The sequence below is a fragment of the Terrapene carolina genome, unplaced genomic scaffold (assembly GCF_002925995.2).
Source record: "Terrapene carolina triunguis isolate 2854851 unplaced genomic scaffold, T_m_triunguis-2.0 Scaffold130, whole genome shotgun sequence".
Lineage (NCBI taxonomy): Eukaryota > Metazoa > Chordata > Testudines > Emydidae > Terrapene > Terrapene triunguis.
The window spans coordinates 20,010,373-20,037,932 of record NW_020664481.1 but is presented as its reverse complement, the minus strand read 5'-3'; the positions used below and the strand labels follow the sequence as shown (position 1 = coordinate 20,037,932).

At 51.8% G+C, this 27,560-nt stretch overlaps 2 protein-coding genes across 7 annotated transcripts in view; both read left to right on the top strand.

Moving 5' to 3' along the window:
* Positions 1-6,347, top strand: part of NDRG4 (NDRG family member 4) — a 91,149-nt gene extending 84,802 nt beyond the window's left edge. For all 5 annotated transcript variants that reach the window (XM_026652645.2, XM_026652646.2, XM_026652643.2 and 2 more), the window contains one exon: positions 1,825-6,347. In XM_026652645.2, the coding sequence (XP_026508430.1) occupies positions 1,825-1,979 (155 nt within the window). In that variant the 3' untranslated portion in view covers positions 1,980-6,347. The remainder of the gene's footprint in view (positions 1-1,824) is intronic.
* A 3,042-nt stretch (positions 6,348-9,389) lies between these two features.
* SETD6 (SET domain containing 6, protein lysine methyltransferase) lies at positions 9,390-25,877 on the top strand. 2 transcript variants are annotated; one of them, XM_024201271.2, is made up of 9 exons: positions 9,390-9,464; positions 18,099-18,200; positions 18,717-18,861; positions 19,494-19,635; positions 20,095-20,289; positions 20,577-20,700; positions 21,707-21,887; positions 22,273-22,415; positions 24,813-25,877. In XM_024201271.2, exons 1-9 carry the CDS (start codon positions 9,438-9,440, stop codon positions 25,122-25,124), a joined length of 1,371 nt encoding a protein of 456 aa, XP_024057039.1. In that variant the 5' UTR covers positions 9,390-9,437; the 3' UTR covers positions 25,125-25,877. The 2 variants fall into 2 exon arrangements, with proteins under 2 accessions (XP_024057039.1, XP_024057040.1); XM_024201272.2 differs by having other exon boundaries at positions 9,410-9,464; positions 18,102-18,200.
* The last annotated feature ends 1,683 nt before the right edge of the window (positions 25,878-27,560 follow it).

The following is a 27,560-nucleotide window of genomic DNA, read 5'->3' as shown; positions in this document are numbered from 1 at the left end:
CTGCCCCCACCTAGATTGGAGAAGCAGCCTGGCAGGTGGGCTGGCTCGAGGGGTCCCAGGGCTACTGCCCCTCGCTTCCAAGAGCCCCTCGCTTGCCTGCCTGACACCCGCCCTGAGCTGCTTGCAAAGGCTGGAGAGGTGTTAGTGGGGAGGGGAGGGGATGATTCCTGTGGCCTGGGACCATTCCGGTGCCACTTCTCCATCCCCTCCCAGGGTGGCAGGAGAAGGCTGCTTAACCTGGGACCCCAAACCAGGGAGGAGACCCCTCGGCTGCTCTAAAGGCCAGGACTGGAGCAGTGAATCAGTTCTCTGACGATCTCCTCCCCTGGCTCTGCTGCACTGAATTGGGTCCTTTGCCTCCTGGCTGCTCTGCGGCCCAGGACGCCGGCTCAGCTGCAGCAGGGGGTCCTGGCGAACATGCCTCCTATTTCAGGGAAGATTTAGGGATGTCCTGTCCTGGTAAAGTGCATTCAGAGCCCACCTGATGGTGCGCTAGGGACTATGGAAACACCACCATGAGAATAATTAGCTGCTTTTCTTGGCCGCACATGTAGGGTCTTTCCAAACCTGATGCAGATGGGAATCTCAGAACAGCATCACGGCATAAGAGTGTCTGCCAGATGTTGGGGGAGTGGTGGGCTTACAGCTTTCCCCCGTGGGGTTGGGACTCTGAAATCCAGCAGTGGGCTAGTGCATGAGAGCCAGAGAGAGACCAGCCTGCTTTCAGGGCCCCCCGGATGTAGACAAATGGCACAGGTGGGCTAATGTGGCTTCCATCCCACTTTGGCTCTTACTCCCACATCCATTGGGAATAAGCCGCATTCACAAAATGTAGCTGCACTGGTTCATTGCTGCGGGGGTGTCTCCTTCCTGACATCTGCTCTGGGGGGAGTTCTAGTAGCAGTGGGGGGGGTCCCAGTCTGACAGGATGGGGACAGGAAGGATCCCATTTCCCATGTCCATTTAGCACTGAACAGTCTCCCCTATTATACCCTCTGTAGGGTCACTGTTCCCTTCCCGCAGTGCCAGGCAGAACCCCCAGGGTCCCCATTGTGGATAATACGCCCTATAGGGCAAAATGGCACCGCACAGTGATTGAAAAGCTGGGTGGAGCAGTGCAGAAGGCTGAGACCTCTTGCCCCTGCATTTAAGGCACAAGACAAGTCACCACCCCTTGTGCGTTGCACTAGGAGGGGTACGTTTCACCGAAGCCCCGATCATGGTGAGTGCACGGTGGCATGCCGGCATTCTTGTGCGTGGGGATTTTCACGGCCATATCAGAGGCTCTGCACACAGACCAGCTAGCGAACCAGTTGGGTGTTAAGGCCCAGAGCCTCAGTCTTTAGGACACCCGACTGCCCAAAGGGGCAAAATATCACGTGTTAAAACCTCTCGTGCAAACTCCTACCGGGAATTGGAGGCTGGGCTGCAGCCCCTCTAATAGTCTGTTCCCACACAGTCCAGAGTGCTCAACTCCAAAGGTATCTGGGCTTAGCAGCAGGAGTCGTCTCCCCCCACCCCCCCATCCCAGTGACAGATGGATTCATGGACCCCCACTGCCCTCCATCACAGGCCAGTAGCAGCTCGTCTCTTGTAACACCGCATGCTTCAAGCTTGAGCAGTTGGAAGCTGGCATCTCAGTATGCAGAGGCTGAGAGAATGGCGCTTCACTCGGCGGGCTGGAGAGCCCGTCACTTCACCAGTGTCGGCTTTGCTTGTGTGTCGTGTCTGCTCGAGTCCTCCTTGCAGGCCCCGGGTGAAATCCCTAACCAACTTTTTCTCCCTCTATCCCCATCCGCCCTCTCTTCCCCTCCCTCCCCCCAGTGCCCTCGGCCAGCATGACCCGGCTGGCCCGCTCCCGCACTGCCTCCCTCACCAGCGCCAGCTCGGTGGATGGCAACCACCCCCGGGCCTGCACCCACTCGGAAAGCAGCGAGGCCATGGGGCAGATCAACCACACCATGGAGGTATCGTGCTGAGGTCTTTGGTCCCTCCGCTGTCTCCTCTTCCTCCTCTTCCTCCTCCGCCGGAGACATTTAGCATCGTTCTGCATCAAGCCACCATCCAAACGGCCATCCTGTTCGGCTTCCAACAGTTACCGTGTCGGGGGTTCATTTTCTTTCTCGTCGGGTTTTTTTTTCCTTTTTCCTTTTAATATTACATAAAAAAGGGGAGATGGGAAGCACCACTGTAAGACCGACGGTTCAGTCCACCTCTAGCTATAGCTGCAACTTTGAATTAGTGACGTTATCCTGTTGTCAGTCAAGCAGTAACAAATCTCTCCAGTGGTCAGGTCCGTAGGGTTCTTCGGCCCCGCCACTTACGTAGCGTTAGCCGAAGGCTCAGGTTCCTAAGGTCACCAGGGGGAAGTGTCCGCGAATTGGCCAGCGGCAGGAAAGCTCAAGCAAGCACGTAATCCCGTATGGGTCCATAGTCACCAAAAGGCTCATCACAATTCTTTCACCTGAGGTGGGGTGTTCATAACAATCGGGGTTGGTTTGTTTAAATAAACTGCTAAGAGTTCAATGTAGCATGGCCCCCCTTCCAGTGATCGCCACCGTCTTTTTTTTTTTTTTCTCCGATTGACCTGCCCCCAGGAGAATTGAACCTAGGATCCCAAGAGCCAAAAGCATGAATCCCTACCACTTAAGCTAAAAAGCCCACCTCAGTTAGCCATAGTACACTCCTAAACGGCTATAAATGGTTCGGCCACTAGAGGGGGACAAAGCCCCACACAGCGTTTACATGGGTTAAACACTCCATGTTGTTGAGTGTCACTGGTAGCGGTACCCAGGGTGGGGTCCATGCATCATTGGGTTAATGTGGGAGATGGGGAGGAAGAAACAAAAAGGGCTTGAGAAATCCGGGTTTTAAAATGTCGCTGCCCACTGGGATTTAATCCTGGTCATGCTGAAAACTAAGCATTTGCCTAGCCATGGAAAGAGCAATACGGAAGGTAGCTGCTCTGCAGAATGGCTCCCTGGGGCCTTCCTTCCTTGCCCTCTGGCCTGTCCATCCAAAACAGGAAGTAGAATTGTTTTAAGGCAGGAAGTGACATGTCATGAGGACTGGGCATTAGCCCCTCCCCTACAAGACACCAACACCCAAATGCTGCCGGGGTGAGATCTGTAAAAACATATAATAAAAATAACAATGCCCCAAGAAATACCTACACTCAGTGAAACCTGGCGATCTCTGCCCTTTCTGGTGCCGATAAAGCGCCCAACTCACAGGATCTTAAATTTGCCCCGGGCGCATTTCGAACCAATGAATAGTCGCGCGTGAGCCAGTGCTATAAACTAAGCTCCCAGGTGCTCCGTGGCAGTACGGAGCCCAGGGGTGCCCGTGCGTGCGTTTGTGACTCGTGCACACACACGTCCCCTGTACAATTCTTTTTTGCAAGAAGGACAATCAACGACAGTAACCAAAACCATACTAAACTCCTCGGCAGTCTCTGCGCCTCCCCCTCCCTCCCATACCGAGCCAAGGTTCACAAGGGAAAAGCTCCTTCCCGGCGCCCAGCAGTGCTGCCCGGAGCAGGATGTTGGGGCAGGGGCGGGTGGTGGTGATTTCCAGGACAGGGCTGCTGCCTCTGCAGGTTCTTTCTCCCTCCCTTAACGTGAGCTCTGTTTCTGCTCTCCAGAAAGGCTGTTAGAAGCAAACGCTCCAGGAACCTATAGGAAAGGTCCAGAGGCTGACGGGGCAGCTGCTCTTGTTCTGTTGCTGCTTTGTGCTCTGTTGGTGGACGATTGTCGTATTTACAGGCCATGTGCTGGGGCTAGCCCGCCCAAGGGACAAAAGCAGGGCTTAATTTGTGCCAGAGCTCGCCAGGGCTGATTCCCGGCACCTCTAGGCTTGGCAGTTCAGAGCCCTGGCACTTCTGGGCTTGCCACGTCCGTTATGAAAGTAAAAACATTGCTTGAGCCCTGGTACCTCTTTCATCACAAATTAAGCACTGGACAAAAGCCTCTTCCAGGTGGTTTGTACAGCACCTACCACAACCGGGCTAAGTTCTAGCGAATGGGTGAGGCCTCTTTACGTGATTGGGCCATGCCTTCGTTGGGTGTTGTGTGCATACCACAAGCGGGCGGCCTGGACTCCAGAAATGCGTCTCTCCCACTGACTGTGTGTCCTTTACTAGCTGAATGAAGTCAGTAATTTGTCCCAGCTTGTTCTGTTTACTGTTAGTCTAGGTGAGTTGGGCTTTGAACTTGGCATCCTATGCCCACTGCTAGGCAGGCGTGAGGCCTGGTTTCTTGGCTTTGTGCCAGTGTTGCTGTGGTTGGCACAGTGGACTCAGGGCAAGTGGGTACCAGCTTTCCCGGGGATATGTGAGTCTGCATCAGTCAGTGTTTTGCTCCCCAGATTCTGGTGGGAAACCCCCAGAGCCAACACCTCTCCCCACACGCCCCATTCTCATTGTGTTGGACTCATTTGTCGCTTGGCGTTCCATGCTGAGCGGCTGTCCAGGGCTTGGTTCTTCCTCAGTGTTGTGGCTGGATCCATTCCGAGTTGGTGAGGTTCCTGCTTGTCTGTGATCCGTCCCGAGGAGCTGGGGCTCAGAGTGGTTTGGATCTGGTGCACAGGATGTGAATGCAAATTGCATTGTAACAAATCCATGTCTCTGTGCTGTATGGCTGCTCAGAATGTCCTGGCAACAGCGGGGAACTGAACACAGATCCTGTTGTTCCAAAAGCCCAGCCCTACCCACTCGAGCTAAAGGAGAATCTGTGAGCTGTTAGCAGTACAGGGCCCATGACATGCAGCTGAGCATTTTTGATTCCATCCGGTAAATGGCTTGTTAGCCAGTTTGTTCCAGGGTTTACTAATTGGTGTGTTGGGAGTGGCAATTTCCCTAGTCTCACCCGTCAATGGGATCCCCTTGGTTGTCAGCGCCTTGTATGTAGAGGGTGAGGAGTGCTTGGGAGAGTGTCTGGGGTAAGGGGAGCTACGTTATCATGTACTTTGTATGTAAGGGCTGCCTAAACTTCATATTAGCCCCGCAGGGTCACCTGGCTGTGGGGATCTGTCCCCAAAACACCATCCCAGCATCATCTGGGTACAGCCCGCGTGCAGTCCCTCTGCATGGCTCTAGAACAGTTCCTTTTGCACCAGCCTTGGGGCGCAGGGAGAGAAACAAGAGCTGACATGTATGCAAGACATTCCCGGGATCAGCCACTGTCTCCTTCCACCATGTCCCAGGCAAAAGTGAGTCGCCAAGGGAGGCCACAAACCAGTGGGCCGGGCGTGAGCCACGCCCGCATGGGAGTGCCATATTTTTTATGTCAGGATGAGAACCCTTCCCTTCCTGTTGCATTGCCCCTGGGCCAGAGGAGGGGGGAAATGGACCATAAGATGAAGTCCAAGGGACTACAGAAGCCCATGAGGAACACATCCAGTGGCATTCTGTGCCATTTCAGCCAGTGAATGCCAGCTCACTGCACTGGAAGGCTGCAGAGCCAGTTAATGAGGTACTGAGCATGCACCATCTCAGATGCTGGGTCTCTAGTCCCTTTGACACACCCAACTTCCATTCTGGTCCTTTGTGACCACACAGCCCCTACAGGGCGCCGCAGCTGCCTGGCTTGCCACACTAGGAGCTGGAGGGAACAGATCCAAAGCTGATCAGACTAGCAGCAAGAAGAAATTCTATTAGAGATAAAAAGAGAGACAGCATTCAACATCCCATGGTGTTCCAGACACACTGTCTCTTTCACGCATCTGCTATCTAGGAGAGTGTGCGTCTCTGGATAAATACAGAACACACACGCCACACCCACACACATAGTGCATTTAAATGGTATGACATCACCACAAGCATTCTAGAAACTCTCTGTTGTGTATTAGTTTGTTCCAGACTCTGTTTTTCCGTGTGCTTCCTTCTGAACATTAAATGTGAATGTTTGAAAGCTAGTAGGAATTCTTTTTACTGTAGATACTGCTGCAATTTTTGTTTTTTGTTTTTTAGTGTGTCCTTTCAGATAATATATATATAAATACCTATACATAATATATATATTGGATTTTTTCCCCCCTTTCTTTCGTTCTTGTAGCAACTGGTAACAAATGTGTGGTTTTAACATTTAAGGTGTTCTGGCTGTAATTTTGTTCTGGGTTTGTTTTTGAGTTTTTTCTTTTTTCCTGGTTAAGGTGGAATTTACTGAATTTCAGACTTCTGTATGAGGTGAATCCTTATATTTTTGTGCATTAAGATGGTTGATGCTCAGAAAGTTGCATTGATGCCATGGTATTTACAGACGACTACAAAAATGTAAAATGGAAGGAAAATGGTTGATGTAGAAAGGATTACTGTGTCGAAAACTAATAAAGACATTAAGAAGAACCTAGCTCTCCTGCTTTTGTATTTATCAGTGTTATGTGTATTTTTGTGTGTGTGGCGGGTGGGGGGTACTAACCTTCTCCCAGGGACCAAAATGCGAGGTGGAGGGGGGTGATTACTGCAGGGCAGGTAAACAACTCTGGAGAAGAATCTAGACTGGTCAGACTGGGTTTTATTCATAGATTCATACATTCTAGGACTGGAAGGGACCTCGAGAGGTCATTGAGTCCAGTCCCCTGCCCTCATGGCAGGACCAAATACTGTCTATTCTAGACCATCCCTGATAGACATTTATCTAACCTACTCTTAAATATCTCCAGAGATGGAGATTCCACAACCTCCCTAGGCAATTTATTCCAGTGTTTAACCACCCTGACAGTTAGGAACTTTTTCCTAATGTCCAACCTAAACCTCCCTTGCTGCAGTTTAAGCCCATTGCTTCTTGTTCTATCCTCAGAGGCTAAGGTGAACAAGTTTTCTCCCTCCTCCTTATGACACCCTTTTAGATACCTGAAAACTGCTATCATGTCCCCTCTCAGTCTTCTCTTTTCCAAACTAAACAAACCCAATTCTTTCAGCCTTCCTTCATAGGTCATGTTCTCAAGACCTTTAATCATTCTTGTTGCTCTTCTCTGGACCCTCTCCAATTTCTCCACATCTTTCTTGAAATGCGGTGCCCAGAACTGGACACAATACTCCAGCTGAGGCCTAACCAGCGCAGAGTAGAGCGGAAGTATGACTTCTCGTGTTTTGCTCACAACACACCTGTTAATACATCCCAGAATCACGTTTGCTTTTTTTGCAACAGCATCACACTGTTGACTCATATTTAGCTTGTGATCCAGTATAACCCCTAGATCCCTTTCTGCTGTACTCCTTCCTAGACAGTCTCTTCCCATTCTGTATGTGTGAAACTGATTTTTTCTTCCTAAGTGGAGCACTTTGCATTTGTCTTTGTTAAACTTCATCCTGTTTACCTCAGACCATTTCTCCAATTTGTCCAGATCATTTTGATGTCCTGTCCTGTCCTCCAAAGCAGTTGCAATCCCGCCCAGTTTGGTATCATCTGCAAACTTAATAAGCGTACTTTCTATGCCAATATCTAAGTCGTTGATGAAGATATTGAACAGAGCCGGTCCCAAAACAGACCCCTGTGGAACCCCACTTGTTATGCCTTTCCAGCAGGATTGGGAACCATTAATAACAACTCTCTGAGTACGGTTATCCAGCCAGTTATGCACCCACCTTATAATAGCCCCATCTAAATTGTATTTGCCTAGTTTATTGATAAGAATATCATGCGAGACCGTATCAAATGCCTTACTAAAGTCTAGGTATACCACATCCACAGCTTCTCCCTTATCCACAAGACTCGTTATCCTATCAAAGAAAGCGATCAGATTGGTTTGACATGATTTGTTCTTTACAAATCCATGCTGGCTGTTCCCTATCACCTTACCACCTTCCAAGTGTTTGCAGATGATTTCTGCAAGAGGCCCAAGAGACAAAGAAAGAGCTTGTGGCACTTCTCTAAAATCTGGCTTAATCCTGGTTCCACGGAAGTCAATGACACTGAATTCCCAGCAGCAGAATCCGGCCCTTCGCAAGCACGTTGGGTTGGGAAGCGAAAGGGGGAAAATGCTGCATGTTCCTGTGTATCTCCAAAACCAAACTGGCAATGAGTTTGGCTAGAAGCCTTTCAGAACAAACAGCAAACCTTGTTCTCTTCTGTCTGCCCTGGAGTTTCCCCGCAGGGAGCTGGGGGGGGGGGGGGGGGGGGGCCCCTCCGAGAGGTTTGGGGGGGGGGCTAATCATCAACTTCCCTCTAAAAGGGCTACATCAGAATAAGGCTCAATTTTAGCAACATGTATGCTATAAAGGGGGGCAGGGTCATAAGGGATTGAATGGGATTGGGAATCTTGGTCTCAGTAGCCTTATTGTACTGTACCCTTATGTGATGGGGTGTGTGGCTTTTCCAGCGCCCGTGTCAGATTGAAAGGGCGGGCAGAGACAAGTAGGACAGTTCTCAGGTATGTATATTCCTTACGGATGGCCCGGGAGCTATTTTCTCCAATGTCACTAGAAGCCTGAGTTAGTGTCTGACATTCGGCCTGCTGCAGTAGGTCGCAGTTCCCGCTGACACCTCCAAAGGAAGGTGGGACGGTAGAGGAAGGATGGGCCAGTGGTTAGGGTGCCACACTAGGATTTTGTAATTCTCTTCTCCGCAGGCTTCCTCAAAACCCTGATCAGCTCCCATCCAACCCTACAGGTGCCTACATTGCTGCCAGCGGGCCGGGCACACGCAAAGCCACCTCGCTCCTGACGTGCTCTGGTAGGAGTCACACACTAGGCATTCCCCTGCCGGCGGGGCTGCTCTCGTAACCATCCCCTCTGAGAACAGATTTAGCTCACTTCACCCACTTCTCACTGCAAACAGCAGCAGCAAAGGGTTTGAATTTTAATGCAACTGGAAACTTCTGAAACCAGAACCCTGAGGCCAAGTGTTTCCAATGGGACCAGCGGCTGGACTGCCTTGAACACCTGCTCTCTGGGAAACAGGCTCCTTTGGGCATCTCTTCTCCCCACTCCCCCCAATCACACACCCCATCCCCCGCTTGCTGCATTCCCACAGCACCGTGCGCCCTTTGTTTTGGGAGAGCCTCCCACGGGAGCCCTACGCGCCAAGGCCCCACGGCCTGCGCATGGACCCCACAGACCCCAGCCCGGGAAGGGTTTGTCCCGCCGGAATGACCCCACTCCCCAGGGCCTGGGGCTGCCTCTAGCTGCTGCTGCCCCCCGGGGGAGGCCCCACTTCACTGGTGGGGGGTGATCCTGGCCCCATTCTCCCAGCCCCCCCTCCTGGCCCCCGCCTCCAGCCCTTGCCACACACCCAGCCCCCTGCTGGGTCATGGGCAGCCCCGGGGGCGGGGGGGGGAGACCAGCAGCTGTTGGCCCATCTCGGCCCCCGTACGCGAAGGGGGCGTGGCCTGCCCCAGCCCGGAAGGCGGCTCCGGGTGCTGGGGAACCACGTGGAAGCGGCGACCGCCGCCTGTTTGCTGCGCTGCGGACGCGGCTCGGTCCCACCCCGAGGCCGGGCATGGCGACGGCGGCGAAGAGGCCCAAGGTAGCGGGCCGGGGGAGCGGGCGGGGGGGGCTCGGGACCCTGCCCCCCCCTGGGCGGCTCCAGCACTGGGGGGGGGCGGCGCGAGCTGCGGGGGCAGGGGGAGGGACCCCCCCCCCCCCGAGCGGTGCCGGGGACCCCTGGGGGGGGAAAAGCCCCGGGGGCGGGGGGCGGTCCCGGTTCCCCGGGTAGCGGTGAAAGGGGCAGGTGCCTGCCCCACGTGCTCCTCCCAGGGCTCGGCTCGGGCCGGGGCCGCTGCCGGAGTGAGACGCGTTCACACCGGAGTGAGGAAGAAGCGGATCTCCCAGGCTCGCCTGGGCAGGGCCGAGGAGGGAGCTGCGGACTCAGCTGCAGCCTGGTGTGAGCCTGGCTGGGGAAATACCCCCCCTCCCCCCCGGGGATTTGACTCCATCTCTATCAGAAACGGGGTGTGACTCGGGTAGGGGGCCTGGTCTCTCAGTCTTTATATTGACACTTGCTAGCCCAACAGCTGGTCACTGTTATCAGGGCTACGGGTGAGAGCGAAGAGTCAGCCCCTGTATTTATTAACTTCAAATCTACTTCAATTAAAACGTTCTTCAAGTGGGTTGGACTAGATGACCTCCTGAAGTCCCTTCCAATCCTGATATTCTATGATTCTAACACTCTAAGACTCTAAGATCTGAGATGGGTGGTGGGCAGTGGGGCGGCAAAGTTTGCAGATGCTACTAAATTACTCAAGATAGTTAAGTCCAAAGCAGATTGAGACTAGATACAAAGGGATCTCGCAGAACTGGGTGACTGGGCAAGGAAATGGCAGATGGAATTCAGTGTTGATAAATGCCAAGTAATGCACATTGGGAAACATAATCCCAGCTCTACATATACAATGATGGGGTCTGAATTAGCTGTTATCACTCAAGAAAGATCTTGGAGTCACCGTGGCTAGTTCTCTAAAAACATCTGCTCAGTGTGCAGCGGCAGTCAAAAAAGCAAACAGAATGGGTTAGGAATCATTAGGAAAGTATCAATAATAAGACAGAAAATATCACATTGCCTCTGTATAAATCCATGGTACACCCACATCTTGAATACTGTGCACAGTTCTGGTTGCCTCATCTCAAAAAAGATAGATTCGAATTGGAAAACTCACAGAGAAGGGCAACAAAAATGATGAGGGGTATGGAACGGCTTATGAGGAGAGCTTATAAAGACTGGGACTGTTCAGCTTGGAAAAGAGAGTTCAGGGGGAATATGATGGATGGCTATAAAATCATGACTGGTCTGGAGAAAGTACATACGGAAGTGTTATTTACCCCTTCTAAAGGAAGTATTTCTTCACACAATGCACTGTCAACCTGTGGGACCTGTGAAGGCCAAAAGTATAAGTGGGTTCAAAAAATAATTAGATAAGTTCACGGAGGACAGGTCCAGCAATGGCTATTGGCCAAGATGATCAGGGACACAACCCCGTGTTAGAATCATAGAATATCAGGGTTGGAAGGGACTTCAGGAGGTCGTCTAGTCCAACCCCCGCTCAAAGCAGGACCAATCCCCAGCTAAATCATCCCAGCCAGGGCTTTGTCAAGACTGACCTTAAAAACCTCTAAGGAAGGAGATTCCACCGCCTCCCTAGGTAACCCATTCCAGTGCTTCACCACCCTCCTAGTGAAATAGTGTTTCCTAATATCCAACCTAAACCTCCCCCACTGCAACTTGAGACCATTGCTCCTTGTTCTGTCATCTGCCACCACTGAGAACAGCCGAGCTCCATCCTCTTTGGAACCCCCCTTCAAGTAGATGAAAGCAGCTATCAAATCCCCCCTCATTTTTCTCTTCTGCAGATTAAACAATCCGAGTTCCTTCAGCCTTTTCTCATAAATCATGTGCTCCAGACCCCTAATCATTTTTGTTGCCCTCCGCTGGACTCTTTCCAATTTTTCCACATCCTTCTTGTAGTGTGGGGCCCAAAACTGGACACAGTACTCCAGATGAGGCCTCACCAATGTTGAATAGAGGGGAATGATCACGTCCCTCAATCTGCTGGCAATGCTCCTACTTATACAGCCCAAAATGCCATTAGCCTTCTTGGCAACAAGGGCACACTGTCGACTCATATCCAGCTTCTTGTCCACTGTAACCCCTAGGTCCTTTTCTGCAGAACTGCTGCCTAGCCATTCGGTCCCTAGTCTGTAGCAGTGCATGGGATTCTTCCGTCCTAAGTGCAGGACTCTGCACTTGTCCTTGTTGAACCTCATCAGATTTCTTTTGGCCCAGTCCTCTAATTTGTCTAGGTCCCTCTGTATCCCATCCCTACCCTCCAGCGTATCTACCACTCTTCCTAGTTTAGTGTTCTGGGTGTACCTAACCCTCTGTTTGCCAGAAGCTTGGAATGGGCGACTGGGGATGGATCACTCAATAATTGCTCTGTTCTGTTCATTCCCTCGGAAGCACCTGGCATTGCCGCTGTCGAAAGACAGGATACTGGGCTAGCTGGTCCATTGGTCTGACCCAGTATGGCTGGTCTTATGAAGGGTATGTCTACACTACGGGATTAATCCGAATTTACAGATTTCGAATTTTGGAAACAGATTGTATAAAGTGGAATGTATGCGGCCACACTAAGCACATTAATTCGGCGGTGTGCGTCCATGTATCGGGGCTAGCGTCGATTTCCGGAGTGTTGCACTGTGGGTAGTTATCGCATAGCTATCCCATAGTTCCCGCAGTCTCCCCCGCCCATTGGAATTCTGGATTGAGATCCCAGTGCCTGATGGGGCAAAAACCATTGTTGCAGGTGGTTCTGGGTACAGCCTCACCCCTCCCTCCATGAAAGCAATGGCAGACAACCGTTTCGCGCCTTTTTTCCTGGGTGAACACTGCAGACGCCATACCACGGCAAGCATGGAGCCCACTCAGCTCAAGACAGCAGTCATGAACATTGTAAACACCTTGCGCGTTCTCGTGCAGTTTATGCTGAACCAGGACCAGAAAAACGAGGCAAGGAGGCGGCGACGAGAGTGATGAGGACATGGAGATGGACACAGAATTCTCTCAAACCGCGGGCCCCGGCGCTTTGGAGATCATGTTGTTGATGGGGCAGGTTCTATCCGTGGAACGCCAATTCTGGGCCCGGGAAACAAGCACAGACTGGTGGGACCGCATAGTGTTGGAGGTATGGGACGATTCCCAGTGGCTGCGAAACTTTCGCATGCATAAGGGCACTTTCATGGAACTTTGTGACTTGCTTTCCCCTGCCCTGAAGCGCCACAATACCTGGATGAGAGCAGCCCTCACAGTTGAGAAGTGAGTGGCGATAGCCCTGTGGCAGCTTGCAAGGCCAGACAGCTACCGGTCAGTCGGGAATCAATTTGGAGTGGGCAAATCTACTGTGGGGGCTGCTGTCATGCAAGTAGCCAAAGCAATCACTGAGCTGCTGCTACGAAAGGTAGTGACTCTGGGAAATGTGCAGGTCATAGTGGATGGCTTTGCTGCAATGGGATTCCCAAACTGTGGTGGGGTGATAGATGGAACCCATATCCCTATCTTGGCACCGGAGCACCAGGGTACCCAGTTCATAAACCGCAAGGGGTACTTTTCAATGGTGCTGCAAGCAGTCGTGGATCACAAGGGACGTTTCACCGACATCAACGTGGGCTGGCCGGGAAGGGTTCATGACGCTCGCGTCTTCAGGAACACTACTCTGTTTAAACGGCTGCAGCAAGGGATTTACTTCCCGGACCAGAAAATAACCGTTGGGGATGTTGAAATGCCTATAGTTATCCTTGGGGACCCAGCCTACCCCTTAATGCCATGGCTCATGAAGCCATACACAGGCAGCCTGGACAGGAGTCAGGAGCTGTTCAACTACAGGCTGAGCAAGTGCAGAATGGTGGTGGAATGTGCATTTGGCCGTTTAAAAGGTCGCTGGCGATCGCTACTGACTCGCTCTGACCTCAGCCAAAGAAATCTCCCCATTGTGGAGCACACAGCAAGCAGCAATAACAATCTCTGTGAGAGTAAGGGGGAGACCTTTATGGCAGGGTGGGAGGCTGAGCAAATCGCCTGGCTGCTGATTATGCGCAGCCAGACACCAGGGCGATTAGAAGAGCACACCAGGAAGCGTGGCGCATCAGAGAAGCTTTGAAAACCAGTTTCATGACTGGCCAGGCTACAGTGTGAAATTTCTGTTTGTTTCTCCTTGATGAAAACCTGCCCCCTTTATTGACTCATTCTCTGTAAGCAACCCACCCTCCCCCTTCGATCACAACTTGCTTTCAAAGGAAATAAAGTCACTATCATTTAAAAATCATATATTTTTTATTAATTGATTATAAAAAGAGGGAGAGAACTGACAAGGTAGCCCGGGTGGGGTTTGGGAGGAGGATCGGAGGGAAGGAAAAGGCCACTAAAAAAAGGTTAAAATAATGACTGCCTTTTGCTTGGGGTGTCCACTGGGGTGGAATGGGAGGGTGCACGGAGCCTCCCCCCCGCGTTCTTACACGTCTGGGTGAGGAGGATATGGAACATGGTGCGGGGGGAGGGGGGTTATACAGGGGCTGCAGCGGCAGTCTGTGATCCTGGTGCCGTTCCTGAATCTCCACCAGACGCCGGAGCATGTCTGCTCACGCAGCAGCCCCAGCGTTGCATCCTGCCTCCTCTGATCTTCCTGCTGCCACCTCTCATCTCGAGCGTCTCTCCTCTCCTCATGTTGGTCCCTCCTGTCCTCACGTTCGCTGGCATCTTTCCTGTACTTTGAAACCGTGTCCTTCCACTCATTCAGATGAGCTCTTTCATTGCGGGTGGATTCCATGATTTCCGCGAACATCTCGTCTCGCGTCCTCTTTTTCCGACGCCTTATCTGAGATAGCCTTCGGGACGGAGGAGGGAGGCTTGAAAAATTTGCAGCTGCTGAAGGGAGGGAGGGAAAAAAGGGAGAGAAGTATTTAAAAAGATACATTTTACAGAACAATGCTTATACTCTTTCACGGTGAACAACACTATTCACATTACATAGCACATGTGATTTCTGTGCAAGGTCGCATTTTGCATCTTAATATTGAGTGCCTGTGGCTTTGCTGTTAGAGATCACAGACACAGGTCCGGGCAACAGAATTCGGCTTGCATGCGGCCATGGTAAGCCATTGTCTTTTGGCTTCTGCGCCCTCCTTTCCCACATACCAAGCAAAGCCCGTTGAGTGCTGTGGTTTTCCTGTTAACCTGCAGCAGCAGAAAACAAACTAACCCCCCCCCCCCAGTTCTCTGGGATGATCGCTTTATCCCTCCCCCACCGCGTGGCTGGTATCAGGGAAGATCCCTGCTAGCCACACGAGAGAAGCTCAGTGCCAACCTCCCCCCCCGCCCCCCCCCTGGCTTGGCTTACTACAGGAAGGATTTCTTTTCAGCCACAGGCAAACAGCCCAGTAGGAAGGGCCACCTCTGTCCCCTTAATTAAATTCCCATATTTCAACCAGGTTACCATGAGCGATATCACTCTCCTGAGGATTACACAGCGAGATAAAGAACGGATGTTGCTTGAATGCCAGCAAACACCGGGACCATACGCTGCCAGGCTTTGTCATGCAATGATACCAGATTACTTGCTACTAGCATGGCGTGGTCAAGTGCCCTACCATGGAGGACGGAATAAGGCTGCACTGCCCAGAAACCTTGTGGCAAGGCTTTTGGAGTACCTCCAGGAGAGCTTCATGGAGATGTCCCTAGAGGATTTCCGCTCCATCCCCAGACACGTTAACAGACTTTTCCAGTAGCTGTACTGGTCGTGAATGCATCCCAAGTCCTCAGGGCAAATTAATCATTAAAAAACGCTTGCTTTTAAACCATGTTTTATATTTTAAAAGGTAAACTCACCTGAGGTCCCTTCCATGGGGTCATGGTCTTGGATACTGGCTTGGGAGGGTTCGGAGGGTACTTCACTCAGGCTGAGAAAAAGATCCTGGCTGTTGGGGAGAACGGAGTGCTGGGTGCTCTCCGCAAGCTCCTCCTCCTCCTCCTCCTCTTCCCCATCCTCAGAATCCTCAGGTGTGGCTGAGATTACCCCCGCCTCGGAATCCACGGTCAGAGGTGGGGTAGTGGTGGCTGCCCCCCCAGAATTGCCTGCAGCTCAGCGTAGAAGTGGCATGTCTGTGGCTCTGACCCGGAGTGACCGTTTGCCTCCTTGGTTTTTTGATAGGCTTATCTGAGCTCCTTAACTTTCACGCGGCACTACTATGGCCTCTCTCCATCATGTCCTTGGAGATTTTTTCAAAAGTTTTGGCATTTCGTCTTTTCGAACGTAGTTCTGCTAGCACTGAATCCTCTCCCCATATAGCGATCAGATCCAGTACCTCCCGTAATGTCCATGCTGGTGCTCTTTTTCGATTATCGGCCTGCATGGTTACCTGTGCTGATGAGCTGAGCTATCTGTGGTCACCTGTGCTCTCCACGCTGGGCAAACAGGAATTAAAATTCAAAAGTTCGTGGGGTTTTTCCTGTCTACCTGGCCAGTGCATCCAAGTTCAGATTGCTGTCCAGAGCGGTCAGAATGGTGCACTGTGGGATAGCTCCCAGAGGTCAATACCGTCGAATTGCGGCCACACGAACCCTCATTCGAAATGGCAATATCGATTTCGGCGCTACTCCCCTCGTCGGGGAGGAGTACAGAAATCGATTTTAAGAGCCCTTTATTTCGAAATAAATGGCTTCGTTGTGTGGACGGATGCAGGGCTAATTCGATTTAACGCTGATAAATTCGAATTAAACTCATAGTGTAGACCAGGCCGAAGATTAAAATCTGAAAATGAAATCAGACCGACCTTTTCACCTTGCTCACGTTAGCAACAAATATGCAGGAATAACGAGTCAGAAAAACACCTGAACAAAGCAACTTGACTCTAGAGGGAGCGAATACAGGTTTTAGGTGGAATCTTTTCATTGGAGCTGGTCAAACGGTTTTAAATCATTTTCACTAGGAAAGTAGCTCCCGTTAATTAGCAGCTTAGTCACGAACCAGCCCTGATTTGTCTAATACTTGTTACGGAATTTTTACCCTGTGGGTTGTTTGCAGACCGCCCACTTTGACCGTTGGCTGTTCTGTGTTGTATGAATGGCCGTGCAGTCTTGTTTCTGCTCCCTCATTGGGTAAGTGACGCTTTGAGCTTGTCTACACTACCGCTTATGGCGATGGAACGTACGTCGCTCAGGGGTGTGGAACGCAAGTGACGTTGACGTAAGCGGTAGTGTAGACAGGCCCTTTGTCACACTCTTCTAGAATGAACTTTTGGACTGGAATGATCACCCTGCCATTTGAAACATTTGGGATTAGCGAAGGATTAGACACCTGCACGGGCTAGCCGAGTGATTGTGACTGACAATAATGGCCCCCCAAATCCTTGCAAATGGAGCTCTGTGTTCTGATCGAGGGGGGGAAATCCCAGATCGTTGTGTTTTCCCTGCTACTTGGCTCACTTTTTCATTAACAATCCAGTTTCAAATGCTCTCTTTCAATGAGAATTTGGTAATTTTTGGTAATTTTTGCCATTTTCCTTTAATGTAAGTTTAGAACATAAGAACGGCCAGACTGGGTCAGACCAAAGGTCCATCTAGCCTAGTATCCTGTCTACCGACAGTGGCCAATGCCAGGTGCCCCAGAGGGAGTGAACCTGACAGGTAATGATCAAGTGATCTCTCTCCTGCCATCCATCTCCATCCTCTGACAAACAGAGGCTAGGGACACCATTCCTTACCCATCCTGGCTAATAGCCATTAACGGACTTAACCTCCGTGGTCTGGCTGGCTTGGTCTGACCAGGCAGACAATTCAACCAACAGTACATGGGAGGGAGATGGGTTTTTATTCCCTTTGGGGCACAGACTCACCAGTGGCGGGGGGAGCTGCCATGTCAAGTAAGGGTAACAGTAACTATTACAGTTTGGAAGAATGCTAGATCCTGTTGAATCTAAGAGCAATGGCAAATAATCTTCTGCCTGTGCACGTGCCACAGAACGGACGACCTACCCGCAGAAGTGACTAAACCTGTTGTAAACGGTTCTGAGATCTTTTACTTTCCAGTTCAAATCTTCTGGTCACGGCAGAGAACAGCCGTCTTCTGTCATTCTTCCTTTCTTCGCTGCAGCAAGGGCCTATGTTGGGAGAGAGAAGCATGACTGGCCTGTCTTCTGATGATGATCTCGCATACATAAATATCCCCTTTCATCCCAAAGCACTTCACTCACCGCAGGATTGCGGCCATCTCTGTCCAGAAACACAACCGATGTGTAACCGTGAACTGCAGCCGTTTAAGACAGGAAGTGAAGGAACTAGGGTATCCAATTGAAGCGATAGGGAGAGCTAGTAGTAATACTCTGTCCGTCCATAGACTTCAGAGCAGTTTACAAAGATGGGTAGGCAGCTGCCAGGCGAAATGAAATGATCTGCCCAATGCCAGAGTGAGCCTGGCTTTGCTGGAAATAGCACCCAGGTCTCCTAATGTCTGATCTGTTGTTCCGTCCACTGGAGCCTAGTGCTTCCCTCTGTGGTGTAATTTACCCAAGCTGGAACTCAGCGAGGCCTCCAGGGTTACCCTCCGTCCTCTGCCATGAGATCTCTCTAGGGCCTGAGCTGTCCTTGTTCCCTAAGCTTGCCCCTTATTTCTGTTAGCAGGTGGCTGCAGGGGGCAGCCTTGCGGAGGATGGCAGAGCTGACGCCCTTTCTGGCTTCCTGGATTGGTGTGAGAAGGTCGGGTTGGAGCTCAGCCCAAAGGTAGGAGGATCCGGAGGATGGAAGCCGGTTATCGAGTGACCCTCACCCAGGTGTGAGTCCCAGTGTTCAGAGGTCCCAGGCTGAGTGTGGCGTATGGGTATCTGCAACCCGTCGGGCTGATAGGGCAAGGCTGGCTTCCCAAGGGCAGGGTGATCACTCATCCGTGGACGTTCTCGGGGGGGGGGGGGGATTGGAGTGGTGGGCAGGGAAGCAGCGAGGCTGAGTGCGAGGGCTTACGAGGTGGTGATCTCCAGTTACTTCGCACGTGCACTAGTGCAAGGGTGCAGCCGTCGGGTTGGCTATAGGTTTGTTATTGAAAAACCAACCTCCTGTTTACATTGGCAGGAAATCCCTCCGTGAGGGATGAGTCTAGCTGTCTGGGCTTCCATGGATGCTGCTTGGACTTATTCTCCTGACCTCTTGGCTTCATTTCCCTTGCAACCCTTCACGGCTGTCCCATCAGAGGCAGGTTTTCACTGGGGTCCCCACAGGCCCTGACAGGCACCTCTCTCCTAGGTCTACGTGAGCAAAGAGGGCACGGTGTCAGACTACGGCCTGTTGGCCAGAGAGGACCTCCAGATCGGAGAAGTCCTCTTCACCATTCCAAGAGCCGCGCTCCTGTCCCAGCACACCACCTCCATCCGGTCCCTCTTGGAAAAAGGTACGAGAGCAGGACACGGGGCGTAGAGCTAAGGAGCCCTGCAGCTGACTTCAACTGGCTGCCACGTTGGAACAAAGTTCTTGGAAGTCGGGAGTTTTCCTAACCTGGTTCTCTTTGATTCTCCTGTTCCCTTGGCTGCTCTGTCACCATGTTGGCCCCCATTTTCTCTTCCAGCCGAGGCAGGAAAAAGGGAGATTGGATAAAATGTTATGGTCGCGCCTGCTGTGGGTAGACCAGTGATTAATATGCAGGAGTCTGGAGAATTTCAGGGGCAGCAAATGGGGCCTTAGTCAATGGCCAACGTGCTCTTGTCTGCTTCAGGCAGCCTGTAGCCTGGGGGAATCTCATGGGGAGGGGGAGTTGTCTGAGCTCGAGCTGGAGAGGGCAGTGGTTTGCAGAGCTTCTAATGAACAAGTGGGGTAAGGGATTGTTTCCCTGCCATCCTGGGAGTAGCAAGTCTGGAGTCCCCAACTCAACCCCACCCCTTCTGCCGGGGAGCCTGGAGCAGGGCAGTGATTTTGGTCCTTAACAGCCAATGGCACTGGCTCTCGGTGAAGGAATAATAGGACCTGGGATCTCAGCATGTTCCTCCCCTCCTCTCCTTCCTGTCTCCTCTGTGTCTGGCTCCCTAGACCAAGCGTCGCTGGAGAGTCAGTCTGGCTGGGTGCCTCTCCTTCTGTCTTTGCTGCATGAATACACGGCCAGCAACTCCCACTGGCGTCCCTACTTCTCGCTCTGGCCTGACTTCAGCAGCCTGGATCACCCCATGTTCTGGTAAGATTATACCACACGCTAGCGTCAGGCTGCAGAAATCCAGCCGCCTGCGCGAGACTCGGTCCTGGGCAGTGGGTCCCTCCTGCCACTGGGGTGCTGGCTCTTGGGAGTCGGTGAGCTCCCGGGGATAAAGCCCTGGTCTGGCCTCAGTTCTGTTCCTGGCTATGTGCCTCCTGCCCTCTTTGGCTGTTTCCCCAAGGGTCAGCAGCACTGGGGCTAGGCATGGATGTCGCTCGGTTCTGTTAGATACGTTAGCAGCCTAGGTGGCTGCCCATCCTAAATGCGAGCCAGGGTTTACGGTGGGTTGAACTTGGGGTCTGGGCTCACTAGATGCAGACAGCAGTGGAGTGGGAGGCCATTGAGGATCCAGGAGACTTGACTCAGGGGTAACTATATTAATTCAATCCCTTCCTGGGTGGTGGTGGGGATCGTCTCTGCCACGCCTGTCCCTTGATACAGGCCTGAAGAAGAGAGGGTGAGGCTCCTACAAGGCACTGGCATCCTCGAAGCGGTGGACAAAGACCTGGCCAACATCCAGCTGGAGTACACCTCCATCATCCTGCCCTTCATGGAGTCCCACCTGGACCTCTTTGACCCCAAGCTGCACACGCCGGAGCTGTACCGGAGGCTGGTGGCGTTCGTCATGGCCTACAGGTGAGACGGGGAGGTGCAGTTCCGCAGCAGACGTCTCTGCATCCAGAGGGGCTGAAGGAATCTCTTTGGGGAGTCAGACGTGAGGGCTAGATTGCACCTCACTAGGCTTCTCCTGGCAGGAGGTGGCTCTGGCGCTGCCACCGCCTGGGCACACTGCGTACACGTCTCTGTGCCCTCCGAGGGAGCCAGCCGGCCCCTGGCAGTCACGGGCCCAGGGTGGGCTAAGGGCCACGGCTTCATTTCGCAAGGCTGGGAATCGGCTTGTCCTCACCTCTTCTCCCAAATAGCTTCCAGGAGCCCCTGGATGAGGAAGACGAGGATGAGAAGGAGCCCAACCCACCCATGATGGTGCCCATGGCTGACATTTTGAATCACGTGGCCAATCACAATGCCAACCTGGAATATTCCCTGGTGAGTAGGTGGGGAGCCACGGGAATGGAGAGTGTATGTGTCCCTAGGCATTGGCCATGACTCATTACTCATCCAGCTGGTTCTATCTGATCACGACCAGCCACGGTGTGGTTCCCCTCTGGCCTTTGATGGTGTGCTGGAGGAGAAGCCCAGCCCTGGCTCTCCATTGAGACTCATCGATTCCAGAGCCAGGTGGGGGGCTGTTAAATCATCCAGTCTGCTGCCCTGCCTGCCACAGCCCACAGCACCTCACCTCTTACCCGGGCCTGAGCTCCAGGACTGGCGGCCTGGATTGCTCCTGCTTGGCGGAGGGAACGCTCGGCTACAGTAGCTCTAGGGGATTCCACGCTCCTGGCCCCCAATGCAAGGACCAGATCTGCCCGGGTTCTGCAGGGGCAGCAGGGTGGCGCCTTTGCCAATCTGATTGTGAGGGGGGGCGTTGGTGCCTCCACGTTGGGAGATGGGGGCTTGGCTCTAGGACATGCCGAGGGCCTGAGCACTGGGAAGTACGTTTTCCTGGAGGGAATGATGCTGGCCTGGTTTGCCCTCTTTGAAGCCTGATGTCCCTGTTTGCCATAGAACGAGCACGGGTAATGGCAGTGCAAACGCTCCCACCCCAGCGACTCGGGGCGGGGAAAGGGCTTGGTGGGCCACCAAGGTACTTGTATGTGACAGGAGCAGGACCGGAGACTGAGAGGTAGCAGCTAATGTTACACTCACCTCTGTGTTTGCCAGGGACTGACTGACTCCCCCAGGTCAGCCTATTGCACAAAGTATTGGATGGGACACAGAGAAACCCGCCTGGGTTTGCCAGGCAATAGGATTTCCTGGTGTGTCCCAGAATCACTTTCTCTCCTCCCGGTGTGGGGAGCCAGCAAGGCGTGGTTCCCTTGCAGTCGTGGCAGGGGGAACTTGGCCAGACTTGCCCCATAAGGACGGAGTCTCTTACTCGGAGGATCGTGACGCTGCCTTCACCTGCGTGCCCGTTCCGTCCCTCTGCCTACAGGAGTGTTTGAAAATGGTCACCACGCAGCCCATCAGCAAAGGCCACGAGATCTTCAATACCTACGGCCAGATGGCCAACTGGCAACTCATGCACATGTATGGCTTTGCTGAGCCGTACCCCGGCAACACGGACGACACTGCCGACATCCAGATGGTGACTGTGCGCAGGGCTGCCCTGCAAGGTGAGTGGCTTGTAGCATTTGGAGGGAGGGTAACTTAATTCTAAATGACTCTGGTAGATGGAGACTATAGGCCATATCTGCAGCCCTTTAAACAAAGCGTGTAGTAGCCAACTCATCGTGGGGCACCCACAACATTTGGCTTCAAGGCAGCCACAATCAACATCTGCCTCTGCTTTAGAAACAGTCCCTGAAACTGCCGTTTGCCTCTGAGTTTTAAGTGCTCAGCACTTCCTGGCAATCAGGCCTCTAAGGCATTGCACATTGGGGTACAAATTCACTAGTGGCTTTTGAAAGTCTTGGCCTGTGTCTCACTCTACAGAGTTTTGTCCCCCCCCCAATGTGTAGTGGGCGTGGTTGACTTGTCTCTCCTGTCGTCCTCAACCAGGTGCCAGCACTGAAGCGGAGCGGCAGCTGGTCTCTGAGCAGTGGGATTTCCTTTGCCAGCTGGAGATGGTGGGGGAAGAAGGAGCCTTTGTGATTGGCTGGGAGGAAGTGTTGACAGAGGAAGAGCTGTCCATGACATTGAAGGTGCGTGGTGCTCCGGTGGAAGGGAGTTCAGCGCTAGGTGACAGATGTCTGATGGCTGCACTGATCCTGCCCCATGGAGTCTTGTTCTCCAAAGGCTTGGCTGACTTGTGCTGTTGTACCTTCAGTGTGGGGTTACAGGTAGAATCTCTGCCTCGAGAGAATGGAGCTGCTCTGGAAGAGTTTATAAATACTGTTTGTTGACCTGTTACAGGGATTTTTTGCTGTAAGAATAAAGGGGATGGGGAAATTTTGCCTTCCTGTGATTATAGCTTTACTCAGAACTGGGGGAGCATGATCCCCTCTGGAAAGGGTCCACTTGCACAGATGGAGTCTGGTGCTCTGGGATTATATGGAGGTCAAGTTCGAGTCTAGTGTGAAGGAGATGTGTGAGCTTCCTAGGGTAGTTGAGTCTCCGTGCTCTGATCCTCTTCAAGAGGGAGAAGCACTGTGACAGATGAGGGGATGTGTCCATGTGGCATTTAATTGTATTGTTAATGCCATGCTGTATTTCAACATCCCTTTGGAATGTAACCTTCAGTGTGGCTGAGAGCTCCGTTTTGTACCAGGGCGAAACTGTCCAGGAAGCTGAGAGCACAGTCACAGGCTATCAATACAGTAACTCCTCACTTAAAGTCGTCCCAGTTAACGTTGTTTCGATGTTACGTTGCTGATCAATTAAGGCACATGCTCGTTTAAAGTTGTGCAATGCTCCCTTCTAACGTCGGCTTTGTCCACTGCTTGCAGGAAGAGCAGCCCGTTGCAGCTAGCTGGTGGGGGCTTGGAACCAGGGTGGACTGGCAGCCCCCCTATCAGCTCCCCGCTCCCCTAAGTTCCCTGTGCAGCAGCCACCCAACAGGCTAGCAATTGCAGCTGTCCCTCCCCCCACTGCCATGTGCTGCTCCTGTCCTCTGCCTTGGAGCTGCTCCCTGAGCCTCCTGCTTGCTGTGCAGGAGGGGGGCTGTCAGGGTGTCCCCCTCCCCCCTGCTCCTACACTCCACTTACCCTTTCTGTGTCCCCACCCTGCTCTATATGGAGAGAGCCTTGGGCAGCAGCTGCTGTCTCAACTTCCTGATCCACTTAAAAAGACAATGCATTTAAGAGTGGGGCAGTGTGCATCTCTGTCTGCTATGCGGTCTCCCCTCCCCTCCATTCCTGCTGTCTTGTAGAGTGTGAGGCTACATTAACAATGTGTTAACCCTTGAGGGCTCAGCTGAGTGCTAGTTCATCATTTAGCACAGAGGTTCTCAAACTGGGGGTTGTGACCCCTCAGGGGGTTATTACATGGGGGATCACGAGCTGTCAACCTCCACCCCGCTTTGCCTCCAGCATTTATAATGGTGTTAAATATTTAAAAAGTATTTTTAATGTATAAGGGGGGGGGGTCGCACTCAGAGGCTTGCTATGTGAAAGGGGGCACCAGTACAAAAGTTTGAGAACCACTGATTTAGCAGCAAGGCATCCCCTGGGAAATATCCCACCCTCTAACTTCACCACCTCAACCAAGCTTCACCATCATAGCTGTGAACAGTATTAAATTGTTTGTTTAAAACATATACTGTGTGTATATCTATATAATATATTGTTTTTTGTCTGGTGAAAAAAATTTCCCTGGAACCTAAACCCCCTTTCCCCCCCCCCCCCCCCCCGCCCTGCCATTTACATTAATTCTTATGGGGAAATTGGGTTCACTTAACATTGTTTTGCTTAAAGTTGCATTTTTCAGGAACAGAATTACAACATTAAGTGAGGAGTTCCTGTCTTGGAGGGTCTATGCTTGTGACAGCCCTCCTGAAGCTAGCGGGGAAGGGGGATGTGTTTAACACCCTGCCAAAAGGCCCCTTCACTCCCCAGCTGTGCACTAGCAGCACTGAAACTAGGAAGCAGACCCCTGAAAATCAGGATCTTAAATGTTGAGCTGCTTTTTTTTAAAGCTTTCACAGTACAGTTGACTAACATTTAATCTCTTATCAGATGAGAATCTGTTTTCATGTGAAGGGTCCAGGCACAGGGAATTTTAAGACACACACCAGCCTTCCCCCCTCAGGACTATGACAGTGTTGCAATAAAACTAAGTACTGCTGGGAAACTAAGGCCCCTGAAGATCAGAGCCTGTACTGAAGAAAGCATGCTCAGCATGTGTGTCTTGGCCAAAGGCCCCGCACTAAACCAACTAGCTGATTTGATAGCCTGCGGCTGCGTTATTCACTACCTCCTCAGTGCCCCTTCCCGCTGCAGATCCGTGGGAGTCCAGGAGGATTGTGTTGTGCTAGCTGCGGTAGAGACCCTCCCCCCTGATCTAGTGTTGAGTAGCTGAAAATTGGGACCTTGATTCTACTCAACCTTAGTCATGCGTCACTGCCTGAGCTAATGACTAGGTATCCGTGTGGTTGGTTGCAGGTGCTGTGTATGGCTGCAGAAGAATTCAAAGAGTTTAAAGAGCATGAGGGCTGGGAAGAAGACACAGAGGATGAAGAGAGCTTTACTTTGTCTAACGAGACAATACCCAGACTCAAAGCCTCATGGAAGAAGCTTCTCCATGACAGTGCGCTGCTGACGCTGGAGTCTTACAGCTCAGACCTGAAAGCAGAGCAGGACTTGCTCAATGACAAGGTGGCTTATGGCAAACTAAGCCCGAGAGAGCAGCGGGCCTTGCAAGTGCGCTATGGGCAGAAGAGGATCTTGCACCAATTGCTGGAGCTGACAAGCTAGCAGAGGCTGAACTGGGAATTGCAGCCCTTGTATAAAGTACACCTTGCGCTCTCTCCCCCACTGGTGGGATGGATGGGGTGGCCACTTGTATTCAGGAAGAACAGAGGATGAGAGTTGATTTGGACCCACTTACTCCTGGTATTTCTGTATTGGCTTTTCATCTACCTCTTGACTTTTCTATAAATTACATACCTGTCTTACTGGGGAGGGAAAAGTCTGTTCCTTAAATTTCAGCCGTAAGTGTGACATGCAGGAGGGTTCCCCGTGTTCAAGAACCCAGTCTAGCCATGCTAACTTTGAGGCAGTGGCCCACCCCTTGGCCACTAATTGTCACAGAACACTGATTTTATACATGCAAGGATGACACCTTGAAGTGATTCTCATTCACTGTTACAAGCATCTAAGAAAATGCTCACTCTAGTCACCAGGGAGTTTTCCATTAGTAGAACATTCTGCTTACAGCCTTCAAACTCTGTAAGCAGCTGTGCCTGCAGCCCTGCCCTGCCAGTAACTTGTTCAAAGCCTGAGTAGGGCTGCAGATTTTTCCCAAGCTTCAGACTACAGGTAGTACATTTCAGAACCCTGGATCTGCTACAGTTGGCTCAATTCTCTCCCTTGGACTTTATTCTGCGTACAGTCAAGCAACATGCCCTGAGACAGAGCTAGCAGCTAGCATCATATTGTTACTCAATTTTGCTGTAGGTAAAGCCTGAGGTGTTTTGGGGTGCAACTGAGATGAACATGGGCTTTTAGCGCTATGCACTTTTTTGGCCAGTACGTGACAGGATGTTTTTACCTGCTTTTGAGATGGCAAGAATTCCTCTGGGGTATTAGCGCTCAGTCCTAACAGTGAGGAGGGGTGGCTATTTTGCTTGGCTGCTCTCTGCAGACAGTCTAAGGAGGAAGGCAGATAAGTGATTTGTGCCGTGCCATCTCTGCCATGCAGTAGGTAAAGGGATGCTTGGCAACACAAGTTGTCTTTAGGAAATGCTCCACTTTTTAGAGGCCTTGATGGTCACTGCCAGAATCTTAAGGTCCTACAATTCTACAGCCTGTTCAGGAAGAGAGAGCATGGAATTCCCTAGGTTAAGGTAGGCACATCTCTAGGAATGCAAATAACTAGGCCACATCTTTTTCTCTGAACGACTAAAAATGGTGCAGCTCTTTGTCAATGGGGTTTTCTTAAGTTAAAAGGGCTCCGATTCCTTAGTGAAATGGATTTTTTCCCCTTGCCTATTAATACTAAAGGCTGTGCAGGCCCAATGATGCCCTTTATGAAAGCAAAAGGAATTTGTACACCAGTTTGAGCTGGACTCTATTCCCTGTTCCTTAGCCTCTGCTCTGGTGGTGCTGCAGGCTGAGGGGAATTGTAGTTTTGTGCTTGCTAAAATAAAGGTATGACAGAAGTGTCACAGGGAAGTGAGATTTACTTACCAGAGCTTTTGCGTGCATCTTCTGCAGTCTTCTTTTCGGTGGGTATTTCTGGTTTCCTTTTAGTCCAGGGATCAGCAACCTCTGGCAAGCAGCTCGCCCAGGTAAGCACCCTGGCGGGCCAGGCCAGTTTGTTTACCTGCCGCATCTGCAGGTTTGGCCGATCGTGGCTCCCACTGGCCGCAGTTCACCGCTCCAGGCCAATGGGGGCTGCGGGAAGGGCAGCCAGCACCTCCCTCGGCCTGCGCCGCTTCCCGCCACCCCCATTGGCCGGGATCAGCAAAGCACAGCCAGCGGGAGTCATGATCAACCAAACCTGCAAACAGCAGGTAAACAAACTGGCCCAGTGTGCCAGAGGTTGCTGACCTGTTTTAGTCAATCACTTGTACTTGTCCAGTTGACAGCTGGGTCCTTGATTTCCCCTTATTCACCACTGCAGTAGAAGCAGCCTCTTCTAAGTAGGCAGGGGATGGAGGATAGGTTTGCATTTCTCCCACCAATTGAAAGTGTTGCAGGAGTTGATGATTTGGGGCAGTGAGCTTCTCTTTCACCTTGAGTGACCTGAAATACTCCTGTAAGATTGGCCACAGGGTGTGTGCACACTGTTGCTTTTGTCCTCAGCTACTGGCTAGCAGGTAGCTTGTGGTGCTGGTCTTAAGCCATGGTTGCATTGGCCTGGCTCTAGCCACAGGCCTGCTTCCTTCACCCACACCTAGAATTCACTGCATGGCAGGACCCTAATATGTGTGCCTACTCAAGGGAAGGAATCAGTCAGCCTTTTGCCTGGTTGCAGTGAAGTTGGGGGTGCTGGCTATGACCCTCTTCCTCATTCTGCTTTGCCAGCTTTAAGCAATTTTGTAGGAACAGGCTCAGCCTTTTGAGGCATTGCTTGAGAGAAACCATACATTGGGCATTTGGCCTGTCCCTATGACTATTTAGTTCAGTTCTTGATATGGGCTGCTACAGCTGAACTGCATAACTAAGTTAGTTGATACCAGCAGCATA

Bases quoted from the DNA above. Each gene is read 5' to 3' on its own strand.
- SETD6 (XM_024201271.2), top strand. From the start codon at position 9,438: ATGGCGACGGCGGCGAAGAGGCCCAAG. The intron at 19,636-20,094 runs GTAAGATTATAC...CCCTTGATACAG, and splicing joins CTGGATCACCCCATGTTCTG to GCCTGAAGAAGAGAGGGTGA. The intron at 20,290-20,576 runs GTGAGACGGGGA...TCTCCCAAATAG, and splicing joins GCGTTCGTCATGGCCTACAG to CTTCCAGGAGCCCCTGGATG.